We start from the raw sequence: 21,627 nt of genomic DNA, 5'->3' as shown, positions 1-21,627 counted from the left end.
AGTACTCCATTGTGTATATAAACCACAATTTCTTTATCCATTCATCAGTTGATGGACATTTAGGCTCTTTCCATAATTTGGCTATTGTTGAGAGTGCTGCTATAAACATTGAGGTACAAGTGCCCCTGTGCATCAGCACTCCTGTATCCCTTGGGTAAATTCCTAGCAGTGCTACTGCTGGGTCATAGGGTAGGTCTATTTTTAATTTTTTGAGGAACCTCCACACTGTTTTCCAGAGTGGCTGCACCAATTTGCATTCCTACCAACAGTGCAAGAGGGTTCCCATTTCTCCACATCCTCTCCAACATCTATAGTCTCCTGGGTGATATCTGAGTGTGGTTTTGATTTGTATTTCCCTGATGAGGAGCGGCGTTGAGCATCTTTTCATGTGCCTGTTGGCCATCCGGATGTCTTCTTTAGAGAAATGTCTATTCATGTTTTCTGCCCATTTCTTCACTGGGTTATTTGTTTTTCGGGTGTGGAGTTTGGGGAGCTCTTTATAGATTTTGGATGCTAGCCCTTTGTCCTATAGGTCATTTGCAAATATCTTTTCCCATTCCGTTGGTTGCCTTTTACTTTTGTTGGTTGTTTCCTTTGCTGTGCAGAAGCTTTTTATCTTCATGAGGTCCCAGTAGTTCACTTTTGCTTTTAATTCCCTTGTCTTTGGAGATGTGTCAAGTAAGAAGTTGCTACGACTGAGGTCAGAGAGGTCTTTTCCTGCTTTCTCCTCTAGGGTTTTGATGGTTTCCTGTCTCACATTCAGGTCCTTTGTCCATTTTGAGTTTATTTTTGTGAATGGTGTGAGAAAGTGTCTAGTTTCAACCTTCTGCATGTTGCTGTCCAGTTCTCCCAGCACCATTTGTTAAAGAGACTGTCTTTTTTCCATTGGATGTTCTTTCCTGCTTTGTCAAAGATTAGTTGGCCATACGTTTGTGGGTCTAGTTCTGGGGTTCCTATTCTATTCCATTGGTCTATGTGTCTGTTTTTATGCCAATACCATGCTGTCTTGATGATTACAGCTTTGTAGTAGAGGCTAAAGTCTGGGATTATGATGCCTCCTGCTTTGGTCTTCTTCAAAATTACTTTGGCTACTCAGGGCCTTTTGTGGTTCCATATGAATTTTAGGATTGCTTGTTCTAGCTTCGAGAGGAATGCTGGTGCAATTTTGATTGGGATTGCATTGAATGTGTAGATAGCTTTGGGTAGTATTGACATTTTGACAATATTTATTCTTCCAATCCATGAGCATGGAATGTTTTTCCATTTCTTTATATCTTCTTCAATTTCCTTCATAAGCTTTCTATAGTTTTCAGCATACATATCTTTTACATCTTTGGTTAGATTTATTCCTAGGTATTTTATGCTTCTTGGTGCAATTGTGAATGGGATCCGTTTCTTTATTTGTCTTTCTGTTGCTTCATTATTAGTGTATAAGAATGCAACTGATTTCTGTACACTGATTTTGTAACCTGCAACTTTGCTAAATTCATGTATCAGTTCTAGCAGACTTCTGGTGGAGTCTATCAGATTTTCCATGTATAATATGTTATCTGCAAAAAGTGAAAGCTTAACTTCATCTTTGCCAATTTTGATGCCTTTGATTTCCTTTTGTTGTCTGATTGCTGATGCTAGAACTTCCAACACTATGTTAAACAACAGCGGTGAGACATCCATAAACATCCCTGTCATGTTCCTGATCTCAGGGAAAAAACTCTCAGTTTTTCCCCATTGAGGATGATGTTAGCTGTGGGCTTTTCATAAATGGCTTTTATGATGTTTAAGTATGTTCCTTCTATCCTGACTTTCTCGAGGGTTTTTATTAAGAAAGGGTGCTGAATTTTGTCAAATGCCTTTTCTGCATCGATTGACAGGATCATATGGTTCTTATCTTTTCTTTTATTAATGTGATGTATCACGTTGATTGATTTGCAAATGTTGAACCAGCCCTGCATCCCAGGAATGAATCCCACTTGATCATGGAGAATAATTTTTTTATATGCTGTTGAATTCGATTTGCTAGTATCTTATTGAGAATTTTTGCATCCATATTCATCAGGGATATTGGCCTGTAGTTCTCTTTTTTTTACTGGGTCTCTGTCTGGTTTAGGAATCAAAGTAATACTGGCTTCATAGAATGAGTCTGGAAGTTTTCCTTCCCTTTCTATTTCTTGGAATAGCTTGAGAAGGATAGGTATTATCTCTGCTTTAAATGTCTGGTAGAACTCCCCTGGGAAGCCATCTGGTCCTGGACTCTTATTTGTTGGGAGATTTTTGATAACTGATTCAATTTCTTCGCCCGTTATGGGTCTGTTCAAGTTTCGATTTCCTCCTGATTGAGTTTTGGAAGCGTGTGGGTGTTTAGGAATTTGTCCATTTCTTCCAGGTTGTCCAGTTTGTTGGCATATAATTTTTCATAGTATTCCCTGATAATTGCTTGTATCTCTGAGGGATTGGTTGTAATAATTCCATTTTCATTCATGATTTTATCTATTTGGGTCATCTCCCTTTTCTTTTTGAGAAGCCTGGCTAGAGGTTTATCAATTTTGTTTATTTTTTCAAAAAACCAACTCTTCGTTTCATTGATCTGCTCTACAGTTTTTTTAGATTCTATATTGTTTATTTCTGGTCTGATCTTTATTATTTCTCTTCTTCTGCTGGGTTTAGGCTGTCTTTGCTGTTCTGCTTCTATTTCCTTTAGGTGTGCTGTTAGATTTTGTATTTGGGATTTTTCTTGTTTCTTGAGATAGGCCTGGATTGCAATGTATTTTCCTCTCAGGACTGCCTTCGCTGCGTCCCAAAGCGTTTGGATTGTTGTATTTTCATTTTCGTTTGTTTCCATATATTTTTTAATTTCTTCTCTAAATGCCTGGTTGACCCATTCATTCTTTAGTAGGGTGTTCTTTAACCTCCATGCTTTTGGAGGTTTTCCAGACTTTTTCCTGTGGTTGATTTCAAGCTTCATAGCATTGTGGTCTGAAAGTATGCATGGTATAATTTCAATTCTTGTAAACTTATGAAGGGCTGTTTTGTGACCCAGTATGTGATCTATCTTGGAGAATGTTCCATGTGCACTCGAGAAGAAAGTATATTCTGTTGCTTTGGGATGCAGAGTTCTAAATATATCTGTCAAGTCCATGTGATCCAATGTATCATTCAGGGCCCTTGTTTCTTTATTGACCGTGTGTCTAGATGATCTATCCATTTCTGTAAGTGGAGTGTTAAAGTCCCCTGCAATTACCACATTCTTATCAATAAGGTTGCTTATGTTTGTGAGTAATTGTTTTATGTATTTGGGGGCTCCCGTATTCGGCACATAGACATTTATAATTGTTAGCTCTTCCTGATGGATGGACCCTGTAATGATTATATAATGCCCTTCTTCATCTCTTGTTACAGCCTTTAATTTAAAGTCTAGTTTGTCTGATATAAGTATGGCTACGCCAGCTTTCTTTTGGCTTCCAGTAGCATGATAAATAGTTCTCCATCCCCTCACTTTCAATCTGAAGGTGTCCTCAGGTCTAAAATGAGTCTCTTGTAGACAGCAAATAGATGGGTCTTGTTTTTGTATCCATTCTGATACCCTATGTCTGACTGAACCTTGTTTAAATGCAAGACTGGCCACCGGTCAACCAGAAATTATGGCCTTTGACTTTCCTGTCTGCTTCTGCATCTTCCAGAATTTAGTGTTAGCGACTGACTTCTCTCTCTGCATCTTCTGTCTCTCACCTTCCACCATGCTGTCTTCTTACTATACATTCTCCATGAGCAATAATTAATTTAAGACTATGGTTATAACTCCAAGGTCAATATGGCCAGCCCAAACTTCTTGCTTCTGCGGTCACAGGCCATTCAAACATAACAGGTCTCCAACTCACTTTCTCTGTTGAACCTGCTCCGCCCACCACCCCCTTTCCCTTCATCTCTTTCTTAGTAAATCACACACTCATCCACCTACTAACCTCACCAGAAATCCAGAGTAATTGAGTTTTCTTTCTTTCCTTCTTACCCTTCCCCTATCCAAACACCAAGAAGTTCTAGATATAGCCCTCAGAGACATCTATTCTTTCCCCTCCCCGATCTTGTGACTGCATTAAGAATCACCCTTGATTATTCCTTGATTCTCTAAGTGAGTCCCTTTGGTTGGACCCCCAATGCTTCTCCAGTTCCTTCCCCCACTTCCTCCGCTACCCTACTCCAGGCCCTGAGCAGCTCTTGTCTGGACGCTGGGGACACCCTCTGGCTTTCCTCTTTGTCACCATCCAACTGCCAGTTTACCTTCTACATAGTTCCAAATTTTTGTAAGAGATGCTCCCTCATTAGTTAAAAAAAAAAAAAAGCATCCTCAGTATATGTATATTGTATATGAATCTCACACACTATTGCCAACTAATATAGTCTGTATATTATAAAATATGCATATAGAAGGATACAGTCAGGTTGAAATTAAAACAAAATATACAATTTTTTTAAAAAAATTTTAAATATTTTTGAAAGAGAGAGAGAGAGCATGAGCAGGGAAGGAGCAGAGAGAGAGAGAGAGAGAGAGAGAGAGAGAGGGAGACACAGGATCCGAAGCAGGCTCCAGGCTCTCAGCGGCCAGCACAGAGCCCGACACAAGGCTTGAACTCATGAACTGTGAGATCATGACCTGAGCCGAAGTCAGACACTTAACTGACTGAGCCACCCAGCACCCCTGCAATTATTTTAAGTAACTAAATTTTATTCTGTTTATTGATAGTTTATGCTTTGTTCAAATAATGAGATTAAATAACTTAAGATCTTGGTTGAACACTCTAGGACTCATATTCAAAGGTCTGATTAGCTTTTTACTTCTTGGTTTCACTGGCCATCATAGCTGGAAAGGATAGCTCACAAAGGCACAGTATCACTTAGACTTTACAATACGTATTTTAGGCAAGGTTCGTTGTTGACAATGGAGGTTGTTAATTCAAATCATTCCGTAATTCAAAACAAGGTCTTTGATACATCTGACCTTTTTTTAGCTAAGTTCTTGTCATAACTAATGATACTCTTTTAGCTTCCTTATAATGTAGGTGACCAAGAACTTGTACTGAGAGCAAGAGAGACCTCTCTGCTGCCATTTTCTTATGTGTTTGCATCTGTCTCTCAAAAATAAACTTAAAAAAATATTTAAATTTTTTTTAACGTTTATTTATTTTTGAGACAGAGACAGAGCATGAACGGGGGAGGGTCAGAAAGAGGGAAACACAGAATCCGAAACAGGCTCCAGGCCCTGAGCTGTCAGCACAGAGCCCGACGTGGGGCTCGAACTCAACGGACCGCGAGATCATGACCTGAGCCGAAGTCGGCCGCTTAACCGACTGAGCCACCCAGGCGCCCCTAAAAAAAATATTTTAAAAAAAAAGTTGTGCTCTCCTGCCTCCGAGGCTTAATAATTTAACTTTCCCTTATTGTGTTTCTAAGTATATGCTGCTTAGTACTGGTTTTATATGTATTCGGTTGTTATCTCTAGGGAAGGGACTCTGTGGCAAACAGAAAGCCAGTGAGACCAGGCAAGTCATTAGAAACACACAGGAGCACAGAGCAGGACAAGGGCCATGGAGCCCACCTGGCAGATGCCAGTATCTCTTGATGGGAGAACCCGAATTACAGAAGTAAATGCACTTCAGAGTGGCCTCAGGAATGACGCACAAAAATACAGACCGCACTCCCCACAGCCGGGGAATGTCCCCACTCCATGTCTCCTAAGACATGAAACTCAATGGCTCCCTGTGTCTTCCAGTTGTAGGACCAAGGGTCTAACATGTAACCGGAGGTCCAAGCCCGTTTTGACAAGACTAGGGAAACAGTTAAACACCCTACTCGCCAAGCCACTTAGTAATTCCATGTGGGATTCCAATACATGGAAGCAGCTCCCTGGAGAGACCAGGAGTCACTTGGGGACCAACACTATAAAGGGACTGGCTGGTCACCTAGTAAACTATGACCACACACCAACACAGTGAGCTTTACAGAGATGTAACTCACTAGCTCTACCAGGAAGATGCAGTTGCCGATGATAACTTTCACCGTTGGAGAGAGAGACTCTGACATAAAGTGGCAACGTCTTTAGTATCTGAATTATTTGAGTAAAGATGGGGGGAGGGAACAGGACAAAAGAGGATGAGGCCATATGAAGGCAGCAGGGGCTGAAACAAGGGCACCTGGGTGGTTCAGTCAGTTAAGCATCCAACTCTTGATTTTGGCTCAGGTCATGATCTCACAGTTTGTGAGATCGAGCCCTGTTGGGATCTGTGCTACGGAATCTGTTTGGGACACTCACGCGCTCGCTCTCTCTCTCTCTGTTTCATTGTCTCTCCCCTGCTCATTCTCTCTCTCTCAAAATAAATATTTTTAAAAAGGCAGCAGGGGTTGAGACAGAAAAAGGGGCTGCTTCAGCCAGTGTTTCCCTACCAGTTTCTTTAGAAATGTAGACAGTGTGAGCATGACCTTGTTAGGTTGAGATTTAATCCATGGGACATTAAAGATAAAAGGAACATTATGTAGCAAAAATCTCCCAAGGAGCAGGGTTCAGAACATAGCTTCAGCTCCCTAACTAGATCTTAAATAAGACAGCAACCTCCTGAAGTCCAATCCCTGTCCTTTATTAAACAGGGGTCCCAGGACCTACCTCAGGAATTCTTATAAATAAGACACAGATACTTAACACGTGTCAGCATACTTCTGCAAATTTTCTGTTCAGGCAATGTCACTCTGCATTTTGCTTCTTCCTAACTTACGAGGAATTCTTTATGAACATCACCTAGCACTAGAAGACTTAATTTCCACCACAGCTGCCTCCTGTCCTCCAAATTTCTTTTCATCTGTCCTTCCAAATGAAGTTTAGAAAGACAGGATGCTCAGAGCAGTTTCTGGTTGCTTTGGGCTCCCCCTTGTGACAGAACTTGGGAATTGTGTGTGAACCAGTCCCCATTTGAGGCAAATTCACCTAAGCTGAGGGGTGTGGGTGTGTGGGTGTGTGGGTGTGTGGGTGTGTGGGTGGGTGGGTGGGTGGGTGGGTGGGTGTGTGTGTGTGTGTGTGTGTGTGTGTACGTCTTTATCACTCTCTCTGTATCTACTTTTAAACTTTTCCCTAAGGAATAATCCATCTTCTCTAAACTTTGAAGTTAACTTTATTAAGGATACTGGCTAGCAGTTGTATGCTGGAAGTCAGTGGCAGATTGCAAAATTCTGTTTGCAACTCGATCTTTATTTTCACCAACGGGTGCCAGTTGATCAAGATGGATAGTTATCGTAGAACATGCAGTCATTTCCATAGGACAAAGCCCTGCATGTTCCCTGCTTTTCACTGGATTCGCACAATAACCCAGTAGTAAGTCAGCCAGATGTTATCACACTCTTTTTTTTTTTTTTTTTAACAAATGAGACCCAGAGAGGGTGAAGGAATCCGCCCCAAACTATACATTAGGGGGACTAAGCCAGAAGTAGAACCCACAACATTTTGTATGGCCATCACGGGTTCGTTGTGGTTTATCAACTCTTGTGTTGGGAGACACTTCCACCATATTCCCGAGCCTCAGACCACACGTAGCTCATTCCCCAAGGACAGACCTGGAGTGGGGTGGCGTTCAGAGACAGCAGACATGCACACTAGCCCACTGTATCAAAGGATCACCAGCATCAAGACATGCAGCTTTACTAGAAACGCTAGAATGTCTAGAATGTAACATCGTTTTTCTTTCCTAAGGCCGCCATTGCTGCAACTGTACCATATATTCCACAGGCCCACGTAAGAAGACATTCCATTTCAAATGGAGACCGCTAATAGTAAAATGACCTGTGTGTTTATGTGTATGTGCTCACACACAGGGGACTGAGCTAGGTCTTAAAATGCAGCCAGCGTGGAAACGATGGCCATCCCCAGAGGGTCCCAGCCTCGCTTTTTAATTTAGCGCTTCAATACTATCCTCACTTCTCCATTTTGGTAATAAAGCATCTTGTCCCCACCCCCATCCTGGGAGCAGCAGGCATGAGACACAAGGGTTTTCTTGTCTTCGCCATTTAACAAATTGTTATTGTGTTCCTACTAGGTACTGGTTTTCATTGTAAAATATACATACCATGAAATATACTATCTAACCATTCTAAGAGTGTTATTCAGTCGTGTTAAGTATATTCGCATTGTTGTGCAACGAATCTCTGGAATTTTTTTTTTTAATCAGGCACAACTGAAACTCTATAGCCATTCAACAACCACCCATTTTCCCCAAACCCTCAGCAACCACTGTCCCACTTTCTGTCCTTATAAATCAGACACCTCTAGGGACCTCATACAAGTGAATTCATACAGTATTTGTCTTTTCAAGTCTGGCTTCTTTCATTTGGCACAATGTCCTCAAGGTTTATCTAGGTTGGATCACGTGTCAGGATTTCATTCTGTTTTAAGGCTGAATAATATTCCGCTGTATGTATAGACCACATCGCTTATCCATTCAGCCACTGATGGACCTCACGCATGGCATTGGAAAATGTCACAGCTTGGTTTGCTAGGATGACAAGAGTCACAGGTACACTCTCTACCTTTCAACATTCAACAAGGAAGCCACTGAAAGCCCAGAATACAGTCTTTTCTGCCAGGAGAGTAGATGGATGAAAGGGTAGAAATCTTTTTAAAATGTTAAACATTTTAGAAAAATAAAAGTTAGGTGAGATCCCAGACTTTAAATCCACTTCCCTAAAGGACAGACCAGACCAGTTCTACTCAAAGCACTGCTGTTAAGCTGCACATCACTCTGAGAGAGAGAATTTCTGGAACTGAAGTCTGCTATCCTGGTCTCTCTCAGCACACTCACTAATTCTGACTCTGTAATGGCGACCACAGATGGGACACCTTAGTTGTACAACTGTGGCCAGAGAGGCTTTACGGGATGGATTTAGGGAGATGACCTCTTTGGAGGTGTGATTACCTACTGAAAGTTTATGCAAAGTCTCAGGACAGACTTCAGTAAAACACATGGGTTTGGCTTAGTCACAGAACAGCATACACACACACACACACACACACACACACACACACACACACACACACACACCAGCTTTCTTAGGTCTGAATCGACTACCCAAGTCCTCACATCACAGGTGGGAAAATGAAGGCTAACGGCACAGGCCAGTGGTTGCTCTTAAGGCCACAGGGGAAGGAGACATTAAACCCAAAAACTGTTTGCTCAGTTTGGGCACTGTTCACTCATTTCTGCCGTCAGCATCTCAAAAGCTACAGTTTTCAGTGTGATCGGTGTTAAAACCACATACTGTCACCGCCATCGACTATTTACTAAGTGGCCTTGAAAAGTTCAAGCAGGGTTTTCGCTCAGCCACCTCGTGTTCGTTAATTATGCCTCTGCCTCTTGGTCACACAGATCTTGCTGGGCCAGAAATACAACCATTCTGTTGACTGGTGGTCCTTCGGTGTTCTCCTCTATGAGATGCTGATTGGGCAGTCACCTTTCCACGGGCAAGATGAAGAGGAGCTTTTCCACTCCATCCGCATGGACAATCCCTTTTACCCCCGATGGCTTGAGAAAGAGGCGAAGGATCTTTTGGTGAAGGTAAGAAGTGAAGCCAAGGAGACTCTGTAGAATTAGCATTGGGTATTCTGATCGGTTCTCCCATTCATTTCTAGGTTCTGATTTATACGTGGTAAACAATAGTCATCTTGAACTGGATTTAAATGGGATTCTCACCATGTATTTCAACTGAGGCACCAGTAGGATGGACGTTAGATACCAAAATGAGAAGATAAACGTTCATGTGCCTGGTTTACATAAGAAATGCCCAGGGACCAGTTCCATGACTCTTGAAACCCTTACCTTGAGAGGAAATTGGCCCACTGACAAGCCCAGTTTGTAGCTTAAAACTCAGCCTTTGGTTTCCCATCATGCCCATTAAGCCTACTCAGGCCAGTTCATCTTCCCCTTCCCACCTGGACAGAATGCACAACTCTTCAGCCAAACACAAACCTCACATCACCCCTAGGCCATAAAACACGGTCTCAGTTGAGAAGGTAAAACTGTTCAGCCCGTGAAAGAAGTCGGCAAGTCAACCAGATCTCTAAAGCCAAGACTTTTAATCCCTCTTCTCCGGTCAGATTCAGGGCTGGTGGCCACTCACTTTGGGAGAAGGGAATGTGGTCATGTTGTGGCCAACTGTGTCCTGTTCTCTTCCTCTCCAGCTCTTGGGTCTCTGCTGCAGACCAGACCAGGTTAAAAGCAGGGAGAGGACAGAGGAGTAAGAAGGAGAAACCGTTGTTCTTTAATGGCTGGGTGGCTTCATGCTTGGAGTCTGGTGGTTTGTGAAAGCCAGAACTTCTGTGAGACATCCTAGTAGGTCTTTTGGAAGTAAGAACTGGTCACCGGGGATGTTTTTGGCCAAAGCCCTTGACACACAGGCCGTTTGTTTAGTCCGTTCCCTGGCCTAGATTCTATACCAGACTCCATTTCACAGCATTCCATCTCACAGAGACCCTCACTGCTCACTGCCTGAGAGGGCCCCTTCAGCAGTATTTAAAATGCTGCAGATCACATCCCCTTCCCATGTCCACTGGAAACACTGATGCATCTTTCACCCTGTAACTCAGAATTCAGACTGTCACCATCCCTGCAGAATTCGCCATCAAAGCAAGACTCACACCCCGGTCCACGACGGTCCAGGCTCAGGGGAGAACTGAGTGTGTTACAGATGGAAACCGGGCTCTAAGAATCACTTGCCATGAACCAGGAGCTCCCAGGGAAAGCCAATGAAGAGACCTAAGCAGCACCTGAGAGCCATCATTAAAGATTGGGGTTATAGGCAGAGTCCTGGTTTCCTTCTGTTGTGGATGCAAATTAACACCCACAGTGTGAGTACAAAAAATAAGTCACGGTAGTGCAACGTGCTCTTACATATAATGACAACGACCAGCACTCAGTGAGCTGTCCCAGCAACTTTTTGGATCAAGGAGATACACCGAGGTGATCAGGAAGCGAACAAATCTAAAAGAAGTGAACCAAGAACACAGGTGTGTTGAATTTGGGCATCTCCTATCTCAGCTGGCTTTAAAAATCATTTAGGAAAATAATTTTCAGTCTTGCTGTCTTTATATTGACAAGGGGGAGCAAAGAGTAAGACCTTTCAACATTAGAAGCTCTCGGTGGATTTTAAGCGTTTTTTTTAACATTTATTTATTTTTGAGAGAGAGAGAGAGAGAGAGAGAGAGAGAGAGAGAGAGAGAGAGAGAGAGAGAGAATGAGCAGGGGAGGGGCAGAGACAGAGGGAGACCCAGAATCCGAAGCAGGCTCCAGGCTCTGAGCTGTCAGCACAGAGCCCGACGCGGGGCTTGAACCCACAAACAGTGAGATCATGACCCAAGCCGAAGTTGGATGCTTAACTGACTGAGCCACCCAGGCGCCCCGGTGGATTTTAAATCTAAAAACAATTACCAGGCCCATCTTGTTTCACAAGTCTACTTTTTTCTCATGAACTACCTGGATTTAAAGGGCACCCACTTCTCCTGCTCTAATACGACCGGCAACTTGTCCAGAGTCTGAGATGCTGAGGCAACTGCATTGCAAGTCTGAGCCACTTCAACTCAGCTTTCTGTTTCTGTTATCCAAAGAAAGCACAAACCTAGAAAACTCTCGGAATGACCCATTAAACACACTTCCAATGACTGAACAACACACCTATAAAATGAAAGCTGATTTCAAAATTAACCAGTTAAGAAGATGACAACAGTAAAAATTATCAGGATTGGGATGGAAGCAGCGTTGCTTTACGCAAAGGCAAGTTGAGACATTGTTACAGTTGCTGCTTGGGTTGTACACGGACTGGACACGTGGGCTCAAGGTGAGGTATGATTAGTTGGCTCCAGCTGCTGTAACAAAATATCACAGACTGAGGGGCTCACCCAACAAATTTACTTACAGTTCCGGAGGCTGGGAGTCCAAAGGCAAGGTCCAGCAAGGTCGGTTTCTGGCGAAGGCTTTCTTCCTGCCTTGCAGACAGGTGCCTCCTTGCTGCATCTTCACTCACACACGGGCGAAGAGCTCTCTGCTGTTTCCTCTTATAAGGACTCTAATCCTATTGGATCGGGCTCCCACCCACATGACCTCATTTAACCGTAATTACTTGTTTCCTGCAAGTTCACTCGCATGGGGGGCAGGGCTTCGATGTGTGACTTTTGAGGGGACACGCTTCAGTCTCGTAGTGTGGGGGTGCACTGAAAAGGCCTGGGCCAACGAAACCCCCCAGAAGGGAATAAGGAAACAGCTCGGGGGCTGCCTGGAGGCGATCCACCTTTACCCCTTGATGTTCCGCGAAAGCTCAACAGCTATGCTTCCAAACCCAGTGCCGCCTCGGGATGTGGGGGGGGGCTCACGGCCAGGAGGGAGGGTGAAGGAGTCACGGGGCCAGGTGGAGTTCATCAGAAGTAAGTGCTGGAAGTGACGGTTTTTCACAGGAGAGAGAGACGGCGTGGGAAGAAGGATCAGTTCCAGGTAGAGAGGAAAGATGACAAGACACATACAAGGAATATTACTCAGCAAGAAAAAGGAAGGAACGGTTATCGATCTACAAAACAACCTGGGTGGATCGCAAGGGTGTTGTGCGGAGTGAAAAAAGGCCAGTCTCCAAGGGTCACATACTGTGAGTCCACTTGTGTAACCTTCTCCAAAGGGCAGCGTGGAGATGGAAATCAGATTAGTGGCAGTGGGGGCTGGGGAGAGTGGAGGCAGGACAGTGACTGTAGAGGGGGACCCCAAGGGACAGCTTTCTGTTGACAGGACGGGTCCGTACCTTGTGTGCACGGCGGTTACCCAAATCTATGCATGGGATAAAATGACAGAGAACCAGACACACACATTGTATCAATGCTGGCCTCCTGCTTTTGGTGTCGTTCTATAATTATAAAAGACGTAGGCATTAGGGGAAGCTAGGTGACAGGGACACAGGACACCTGTACTAGCTTTTAACATCCTGTGAATTGATATGTATGGACTGAATGTGCCGGCCCCAAATCCTATGTTGAAGCCCTAACCCCCAAAATGATGAGGCCTTTGGGACATAATGAGGCAGAGATGACATAATCGGGGTGGGGTCACCACAGTGGACGAGTGCCCTTATAAAAAGAGGAAGAGAGAGCTATCCCCCCCTCCAAGTGCATGCACCAGAGGAAGGCCATATGAGGACACAGCAAGAAGGCGGCCACCTACCCGCCAAAAAGAGGGTCCTCGCCAGAAAGTGCCCACACAGGCACCTTGATCTTGGACTTCCAGACTCCAGAACTGTGAAAAATAAATGTCTGTTGTTTAAGGCACCACTCAGTCCGTGTCATTTTGTCGTAGCAGCCCAAGAAGACTAAGACGCTGTGATTGTTTCAAAATAAGAAGTTTAAGAACAAAATAAAATCTAAGGGTTAATGCCAGCAAATACCAAAACCAAAATCATGTGCACTTTCAATAGCGGGAAAAAGATTTGCTAGAAGAATAGGAAATAAATCTGGCTGAACAGAGCAGAAACCAAGACAAGTAAGAATAAAAAGTGGGAGAGAGTGGGACTCGTTGGCAAAAGAGGTCTTAGATCCACGTGGAGGAGACCGGGCTTATCCTTTCCCATAGGTGTTGGTAAAAATTCCATCTCCTTGCCCCACAAGGAAGGTAGTCCTCTGCCATGTTCTAGAAGTAAGGCTGATAAAAATTAGTTTCCTCGTGCAATTTGCTGACAAGAACACGGCTTCTAGTTCCATCTCTCCTCCTGGTTTACTCTATAACTTTGGTCCCACTGCCCCCCTCATCCTTGAGTTCCGTTTTCTGCAAAAATCAAAGGTAGCATCATTTCTGAGAAACTTCCTGTAGAGAATTATAATGTAAAACCCAGAAGTAATGAGTCCTCTAAAAAAAAAAAAAAGGAATCTGTTACAACAGCTGCATCAATATCACTCTCTATTCCCTTTAGTCTTCACAGCACATAGATGCAGGTAGTGTACTGAACAACTGCGCAGAAGAGGCCGTGCTGCATCATGAATTGCAACTGGGACACCGCTGTTCAGTTGAGTCTTGAAAAGAAACACCCCTTTCTCCCTCATGTATTCATCCGGGATGTCCTGTCCATTTGTTTGGAAACGGGCGGAAAACGAAAGATCCCAAACAGAAGCACCTCTCCCTTCTGTAGAAAGATGTATCTGCGCAGGGAATGAAGAGGGGAGAAGACCCCTCTCCAGGGACGGGGGCTAAGCGCTGGTGGCCCTCCTCAGCCGCCCAGCACGGCTCCCCAGCCCAGACAGTCGAGTAAATTCAAACAAACGACAGCTACATCCTGGCCATTCGTGTACGAGGTGTGCTGTTTCCTGTTAATGTAAACCGCCCTCTGACAGCTTCTATGAACAAAAGCAAGTCTTTCTTCATGAACACGGAGTCCCTTGGTGCAGCTTCTCCAGCACAGAGCCGACGGCCTCCCGCAAGGTCACCAGACCTGGAAGGGGGGGCGGGGGCGTGCTTTGATGCAGGGGACAGAAGACAGTAACTCACTCTTGTGCAGGACGGGAAAGAAATCTGAGTCTCGAACATGAGGTCATGTTATATTCTCATTACATATTTTATCTTTGAAAGTATATTTTTTTAAATTTCACAGGTACATGGGCCGGTCTCAGCAGGCTCTGTCAGGATGCTCTAGGTACAAACGACACATGGTCCTTGAAAAATCCAACAGGAAACAGCATGGTCCGCACTTGGCATAGGGCAATTACTTCTCACTGTATTCAGTAAAGCCTTTCATTATACCTACGTGAGCTAGAAACACTCCCACCTTCTCTCTCATCTTGTTTCATGAAAACGTCCTTAAAAAGTAGGGGCCGGTAAGGTGTGATGATCGTTTCTAGGGAAGTCACTTATTCCCTCTGCTTCTAAAGAATCAGTCTGCTTTTCCATCTGTTGGCCTACATTGGTGTTCGAGTCTACAGAAGAAAAATTTTACTGTGAATTTGGTGCCTTTTCTATGTGCTGTTATATATGCTGAAGACAAGATTCTGGCAGAAGGTGAGGACTGAAGATCTATGGTCTACATGTAATAAAGTAGAAAGACAACTTGCTCACTTATTTAACAAACATTTATCGTGCATCTACTTTGTGCACAGCACTGTGCTAGGTTCTGTAAGAAAGAGAAACATAAGTGGTGTTTGCCCTCCATAGCTTACACTCTACTAAAAAAAAATACTCTTAAAAATACTCTTGGGGCAACCGGGTGGCTCAGTCGGTTGAGCATCTGACTTTGGCTCAGGTCATGATCTCATTCGTTCCTGAGTTGGAGCCCCGCGTCGGGCTCTGTGCTGACAGCTCAGAGCCTGGAACCTGCTTTGGATTCTGTGTCTCCCTCTCTCTGCCTCTCTCTCTCTCTCTCTTTCTCTCTCTCTCTGTCTCTCTCTCTCCCTCAAAAATAAAAACGTTAACAAAATACTATTAAAAATGATAGCCAGATAGATACCTTCTTTAATGGAGGGAAGATATTCAGATGTCCTACGGAGCCCAGAGGAGAGACTAAAGAGGCTGTTTATAATTTGGGCTCTACCCCTGGCTAGACCTGTGATCTTGAGCAAGTTATTTAGCTACTCTGAGCCCCCGTGTCCTTAACTGACGATTGGGACAGTGATCTCTGCTTTTAGAATCTGTCTTCAAGTCAGGCCGATACGGCGGAGGCATCTGGCACTACTCCTGACTCTCAACGCTGGTTGGAATAAGTCACAGAACCGACCATATGACGAGTATGAGTTGAAGGGCAGGGAGGGCTCACCAGGAGTTGAGGGAGTCAAAGAAAGCTTCACAAAGAAGAAGGGGCATAAGCTGAACCCTGAGTGATGGGCTGGGATTGAAAGCTGAGGTGAAGGAAATGGCAAAATGTGGGGAGACGTATCTCCTCACGAGATGGAGATGTCCATAGCGAAGGACAGAGGTGGGAAAGGCAGGTGGCATATTCAGTGAGTAGACATGTCTGGACAGAAGAGAGGGTTACAGTGGGGACAGAAGGATGTGTGTCCGCAGAGGCCACAGAAAGCCTGGGATGACCAGCCAGGCTCAGAGGATGTTAGGACTCACCAGGGCATAGAGATGACCTTGCCTCACCCTGCATTCTCCAGGGAAGGAAATGGAGACTCGGAAAACTTGCACAAGGCCACGTGGGTAGGAAGTCTCTTGGGTGACAGCCTCATGTTAGTGGTTTTCTAACGGAGCTTTGGAACATCAAGTTTCCATCGAGAGACCTCAGCCGCCACCATATGGTAAAGTGGGACAGCTGACCGTGTGGCTGCACTAGCTGGTTACATGGGTATTCCACCTGGACTTTTAAAAAGATTACCATGATTTTTAAAAAGAAGAAAAAAATCTCCACTTTGCTACCGCGCACGTTGTGTTTTTTTTCTTCTTTTGGTTTTGGGTTTTTTGGGGGCCTTTCGGTAGAGCCTTTGAAGATTTTCAAGTAGGAAGGTAACATAAGTAAGGCAGTGTTTGGAAACACATAGACTGGCTATTCTTACAAGAGATAAAAGCAAGAGATCTCTGTAATTTAGTTGTTACTGGAGGTCCGGTCCTGCCAGAGCCTCGTGGAATATCCCTGATTCAGAGACCCCACGGTGTCCTTATGAACACCCTACAGCTAGAAGTTACTCTATAAACAAACATTGAGCTGCGGGATAAAAAGGGGTAACTATTTCAGGCACTTGGGACCCGTGACTCCCCAGGTCTCGTGTTTGGACTCTCCTATTCCGTACTGCCCTTGACCCGTTGTGTTGGAGTTTGAAGAGTTGCCAAGCTCCTTTCCTGTCCTGGCCAAGGTTCAGCGTGACCTCATAGTAACAGGAGAAGGAACAGTGCAAAGAAGAAAATACATCTGTAACAGACCAGAGGTCATTAAAGAGGATTTGAATTAAGTATTACTTTACCAGCGGGTTTGCAGGAAGCAGAAATGATCCTCACTACTCAGACGCCTTATCCAAAGCTGACCGTCAGGGACTAGTTTATAGGATATCATCAAAGCAACACTGTTATCCTTTGAAGGCAGCTTTGTAGGAAATCAAAGTCAATTAATGGGCAGTCAACCCAGCAACAAATAAATTGATCACTTATTCTCTGTTGTTGGGTTTTACAGACCACGAATCACTGCATACGTGCGTCTGCACATGTGTGTGCGTGTGTGTGCATGCATGTGTGTGTGCGTGTGTGTGTGATTTCATCTCACGCACAGAACCGCCCTGCGGGAAGGATACTTCATTCACTTTACAGGGGAGGACACAGACTCAGACTCCTGCAACTTGCCAGAGGTCCCGTAAACAATACAAGGCAAAGCTGATTTCAAAACCGGTCTATATCACTCAAGAGACTGCATTTCTAGGGCCAGGAGCAAGGGAGCAAAAACCCAGACCCTGGAATATTCAGAAGGCTCATTTGAGGGAGAGTGCTGTCACCAGTTTGGAGACAACAGTTGATACTCGAGAGTGGAAAAATCGGGTTAGAAAAGCCTCAAAAAGCAGTCTTTACCTCGTGGAGTCAAATCCCCATGACTTGAGCCTCACACACTATGAAATGCAGCCTCGTCTGAGGCTAACCGGCTGGTCCCCTGGGAAGTAACTGTTTTCTTTCTGCCGCTTCTCAGCTCTTCGTGAGGGAACCTGAAAAGAGACTAGGAGTGAGGGGAGACATCCGCCAGCATCCTTTGTTCCGGGAGATCAACTGGGAAGAGCTTGAAAGGAAGGAGATTGACCCACCGTTCCGGCCTAAAGTGGTAAGGACCCTCCCAGGACCATTTGGTTCCAGCTTGGCTCCCGGGCTGCCTGCCTGCCCCTCACCCCTGCTTGAGCCCCTACCTTCCCTCCGGGGTGCAGTTCTTGGAGGAAAGTGCTTCCTTAACCGTAATTCAGGTTACCTGGCTGGGAGTGGGGGGGATGGGGTGCAGGGGGGATGTTACTCTTGTTTTGCAATATCTAACCTGTGCGATGAAAATGTACCTGCATGAAAAATGAATTGCTGGGCGCATGCCTCAGACGTAACCTGCATGTGCCAGGTGGCTCTCTGATGAGATACGGCGCTTTTGCACAGGATGCATCCGTGCCCCACGGTCACAGATTCTGTGACCCAAACGTGTATGCGGGGGATCTTGCAACCCTCTTTTCCGTGGCTATTAAAGTTTGCCTGACGTTTGCAACTGGTTCACGTTAACTATATTCCCTAACGGCAATCGTTCAGTGTTACTTGGTTTAAGGAAAAAGTACATTGGGGCTGAGGAAGAGACAAGTCTCTAAATTCCCAGGTGTATGCTCACTAGTGAAAGTCACTAACCTCCATGAGAAAAGGCACAATGACCTGTCCGTGTGCAGAACCACCATAAAGCGAAGACAAAGTAAAGAAGGGATGCCCCCGGGTCTCAGTGGGTTAAGCGTCCGACTCTCGATTACGGTTCAGGTCATGATTTCACGGTTCATGAGATCGAGCCCCGTGTGAAGCCCCAGGTCAGGCTCTGCACTGACAGCTCGGACCCTGCTTGGGATTCTCTCTCTCCCTCTCTGCCCCTCCCCCACTCACATGCACGCACACGCTCTAAAAATAAGTAAACTTACAAAAAAGTAAAGTGCAGTTAAAATGAAAAAGCTCTGCAGACAGATGTTGGTAAGTGTGACTGCACACAGCCACTGAACCGTACTCCTAAAAATCATTCAGATGGTCACTTTTAGGTTAGGTATATTTTACTACAGTTTTTACAATAAATAGTTTTTGGGTTTTTTTTAATTTTTTTAATGTTTGTTTGTTTTTGAGAGAGAGAGAGAGTGCGTGAGCAGGGGAGGGGCAGACAGGGAGGGAGGCACAGAATCCGAAGCAGGCTCCAGGCTCCGAGCTGTCAGCACAGAGCCCCGACGCGGGGCTTGAACCCACGAACCGTGAGATCATGACCTGAGCCGAAGTTGGATCTCAACCGACTGAGCCACTCAGGCGCCCCAGCACTTTGCCTGGCTTTTACCAGTGGTGACATTTTGCCAAGACATGAGTGTTTTGTTTTGTTTTAATTTTTAAATGTTTTTATTTGCTTGTGAGAGGAAGTGGGGGAGGGACAGAGAGAGGGAGACCCAGAATGGGAAGCAGGCTCCAGGCTCCGAGCTGTCAGCACAGATTCCGACACGGGGCCCACACCCACGCACCGTGAGATCATGACCTGAGCCAAAGTGGGATGTGTGACCACCTCAGCCACCCAGGCGCCCCTCAATAAATAGTTGTTTTAAAGGGTAAGACAAATGATAGATATGCCAGCTCTACCCGTCCCTGGTCAGTATGGATATAAACGATCTCCTCCGTCTCTTGCGTGGAAATGGCACAGGCTCGTGGATCCCGAAGCAGAGTGCCTCGCTCTAGAAAACAGCTACTGCTATTCATCAGGAGCGGGGAAGACGAAGTGAGTGTGTTCCTAGGACACACCATTGTCCCAAGCTCTGGGGACGCGCTAAGGGTTCCGCAGGCTGGTCTCTAGCACTTACTGTTTGGACCAGCACCATCCCTAATACGTGGGTTAATAATTTGTGCTAAAATGATTTTTTTTTTACCTAGTTTCACTCATCAGAACAATGTAACTCATGCCTCAAGTTTCACAGTACATTACAATTGACTTGATAGTGTCCATCTAACAATCAGACTTTTGATCTACACTTTCCCTACAGGACAATTCCCAGTTCTGCCAGTAGGAAGGAATTTCCCTGACCTGTTGTCCAAGCAGCTGTCTGTAGGCAGAGGCCACAGGCCATTGGCTTCACCAGCCCGGGGCCCCCTTGAGGGGAGGGAGAGTCTCTGACTTTTAGTTATGCTCATATATATAAGGGTGACTTTTGATCATTAAAAAAAAAAAACTGAACTATACACCATACTAAGCAGTGTTCATAAATAGGTGTTTGTTTTTACCTTCTTTTTTTTTTTTTTTTTTCTCACGGGCACCGGTGAGCTAGGTGGCTCGAGGGGAGTTTGTCCCCATCGATCTATGGAAGACGGTCCAAGATGGTTAATGATAAAATGAACATGGGTGGAGAAGCCAGCAGTAGTGAAGGATATTGATGTAAGAACAGGAATATATAATCTGTAAAACTCCTTCCCTCCACTCCCATCCTCCAGCCCTCCCCTCTTCCCCCTCAGCTACCCCCTAAAGACTAAAAGGATACAGGTCACATCTGGCCCCGCCTCTTTTTCAGAAGTGGCCAATCCTGGTTCAGGTAAACTATTAACCAGAATCGAGACCCTACTTGGATGTATATAATGAAATTCCTTTACATGAATCTAAGTGTACTATTGACAAGCTAATGCCTCGGGATCTTAGGAATGTTCCATGAATCCACCTATGACCATCTATAAATGTTACTTCAGTTCATCTGCAATGCGGATAGCATGCAGTGTCATGTACGCATGACAGCCTAGATAACAAAGAGAAAGATAATTAACGCAGTGGCTGATTTTCTTCCTTTTGTTCCTCCCTCCCTCGAACTCTGATCAAGAAATCACCGTACGACTGCAGCAATTTCGACAAAGAGTTCTTAAATGAGAAGCCCCGGCTATCATTTGCTGACAGAACCCTCATCAACAGTATGGACCAGAATATGTTCAGAAACTTTTCCTTCATCAACCCAGGGATGGAGAGGTTGATATCCTGAACCACTTCCCCTGACACACGAGGGACTTTGCCTTCTCTCTGCGAACTGGTTCAAGTGACACTCCTTGGATTCCTTTTCACCTTGGAAAAGAAAAGAAACACTCAATAACACCGGCTGAGACCTTCGAGCTCCCCACTGACTCTGTATCTGCAGCAGAACCCAGCTCCACTCATTACAACGCCCTTCGGTGTCTCTCCCGTCCTCTCCTGCGGCCACCCCTGATGTTAGGTCATCACTAACCATAGTTATTTACTGGAACGAGGGTTCTCCTCCGCACTGTGAAAGATCTGAAAACTTAACACTGCCCTAAACTGTGGCTCTTCGCGTGGGCACCCACGGCTGATCGGTGAAATACTTGATGACGGAAGGGGGCACAGTGAGCACGGGCTTCTGGAGACCGAAACAGCGCGTCGCCTGGTGGGAAAGCGGGCTTCATTCAGCCACAGACAAGTAGCCAGTGACCCGTTTTATTCTGTTCACGTCTGGGGAAGTGTAAATGGTGATGGGGGAAGCCCTGGGTAGGTTTTTATGGGAATTCTTCACAATAAACATAGCTTGTAACTTCAGATTTACAAATCCATTCATTCTGATTAGCCATGGAATTCTCGGGAAAGAGGAAAACGGAAAGTGAAAAGAGATCATGTCGCTGAGGTGGTTTAATAAAACACCTACTCTGGCTATCTTATCAACATAGATATTACACTTAGAGTCCAACAAAGATAGACTCATTTACTCCTGCCAGTGGAACCACCCCATCCACCCACTCTCAGCTGATTTCAATATCGTGGAAGCCACTCACTACAATCCTTTTCACGCTGTAACAAGAAGGGCATAGTGCTTCCAAGAGAAAAGAAAACCAATCTCTTATCACACTCTTGATGGTGATTTTGTGACTCATAAGTCTCCCTTTAGGCATTAGTCAAAATAAAAGACCCATGCATGCTACT

At 44.9% G+C, this 21,627-nt stretch overlaps 1 protein-coding gene across 3 annotated transcripts in view; it reads left to right on the top strand.

Moving 5' to 3' along the window:
- Positions 1-21,246, top strand: part of PRKCQ (protein kinase C theta) — a 192,271-nt gene extending 171,025 nt beyond the window's left edge. The window contains exons 16-19 of one of the 3 annotated variants that reach the window (XM_042990980.1): positions 9,399-9,587; positions 13,969-14,061; positions 17,653-17,781; positions 20,525-21,246. In XM_042990980.1, coding sequence (XP_042846914.1) covers positions 9,399-9,587; positions 13,969-14,061; positions 17,653-17,781; positions 20,525-20,680 — 567 coding nt within the window. In that variant the 3' untranslated portion in view covers positions 20,681-21,246. Of the gene's footprint in view, positions 1-9,398; positions 9,588-10,210; positions 10,267-13,968; positions 14,062-17,652; positions 17,782-20,524 lie in introns of those variants that run through there. The other 2 variants (XM_042990981.1, XM_042990982.1) reach the window with 2 other exon arrangements.
- Positions 21,247-21,627: the final 381 nt, after the last annotated feature.

Source organism: Panthera tigris, chromosome B4 (assembly GCF_018350195.1).
Source record: "Panthera tigris isolate Pti1 chromosome B4, P.tigris_Pti1_mat1.1, whole genome shotgun sequence".
Classification (NCBI taxonomy): Eukaryota; Metazoa; Chordata; class Mammalia; order Carnivora; family Felidae; genus Panthera; species Panthera tigris.
Note: the sequence above shows the minus strand (reverse complement) of the source record. Positions and strands in the feature narration are given on the sequence as shown.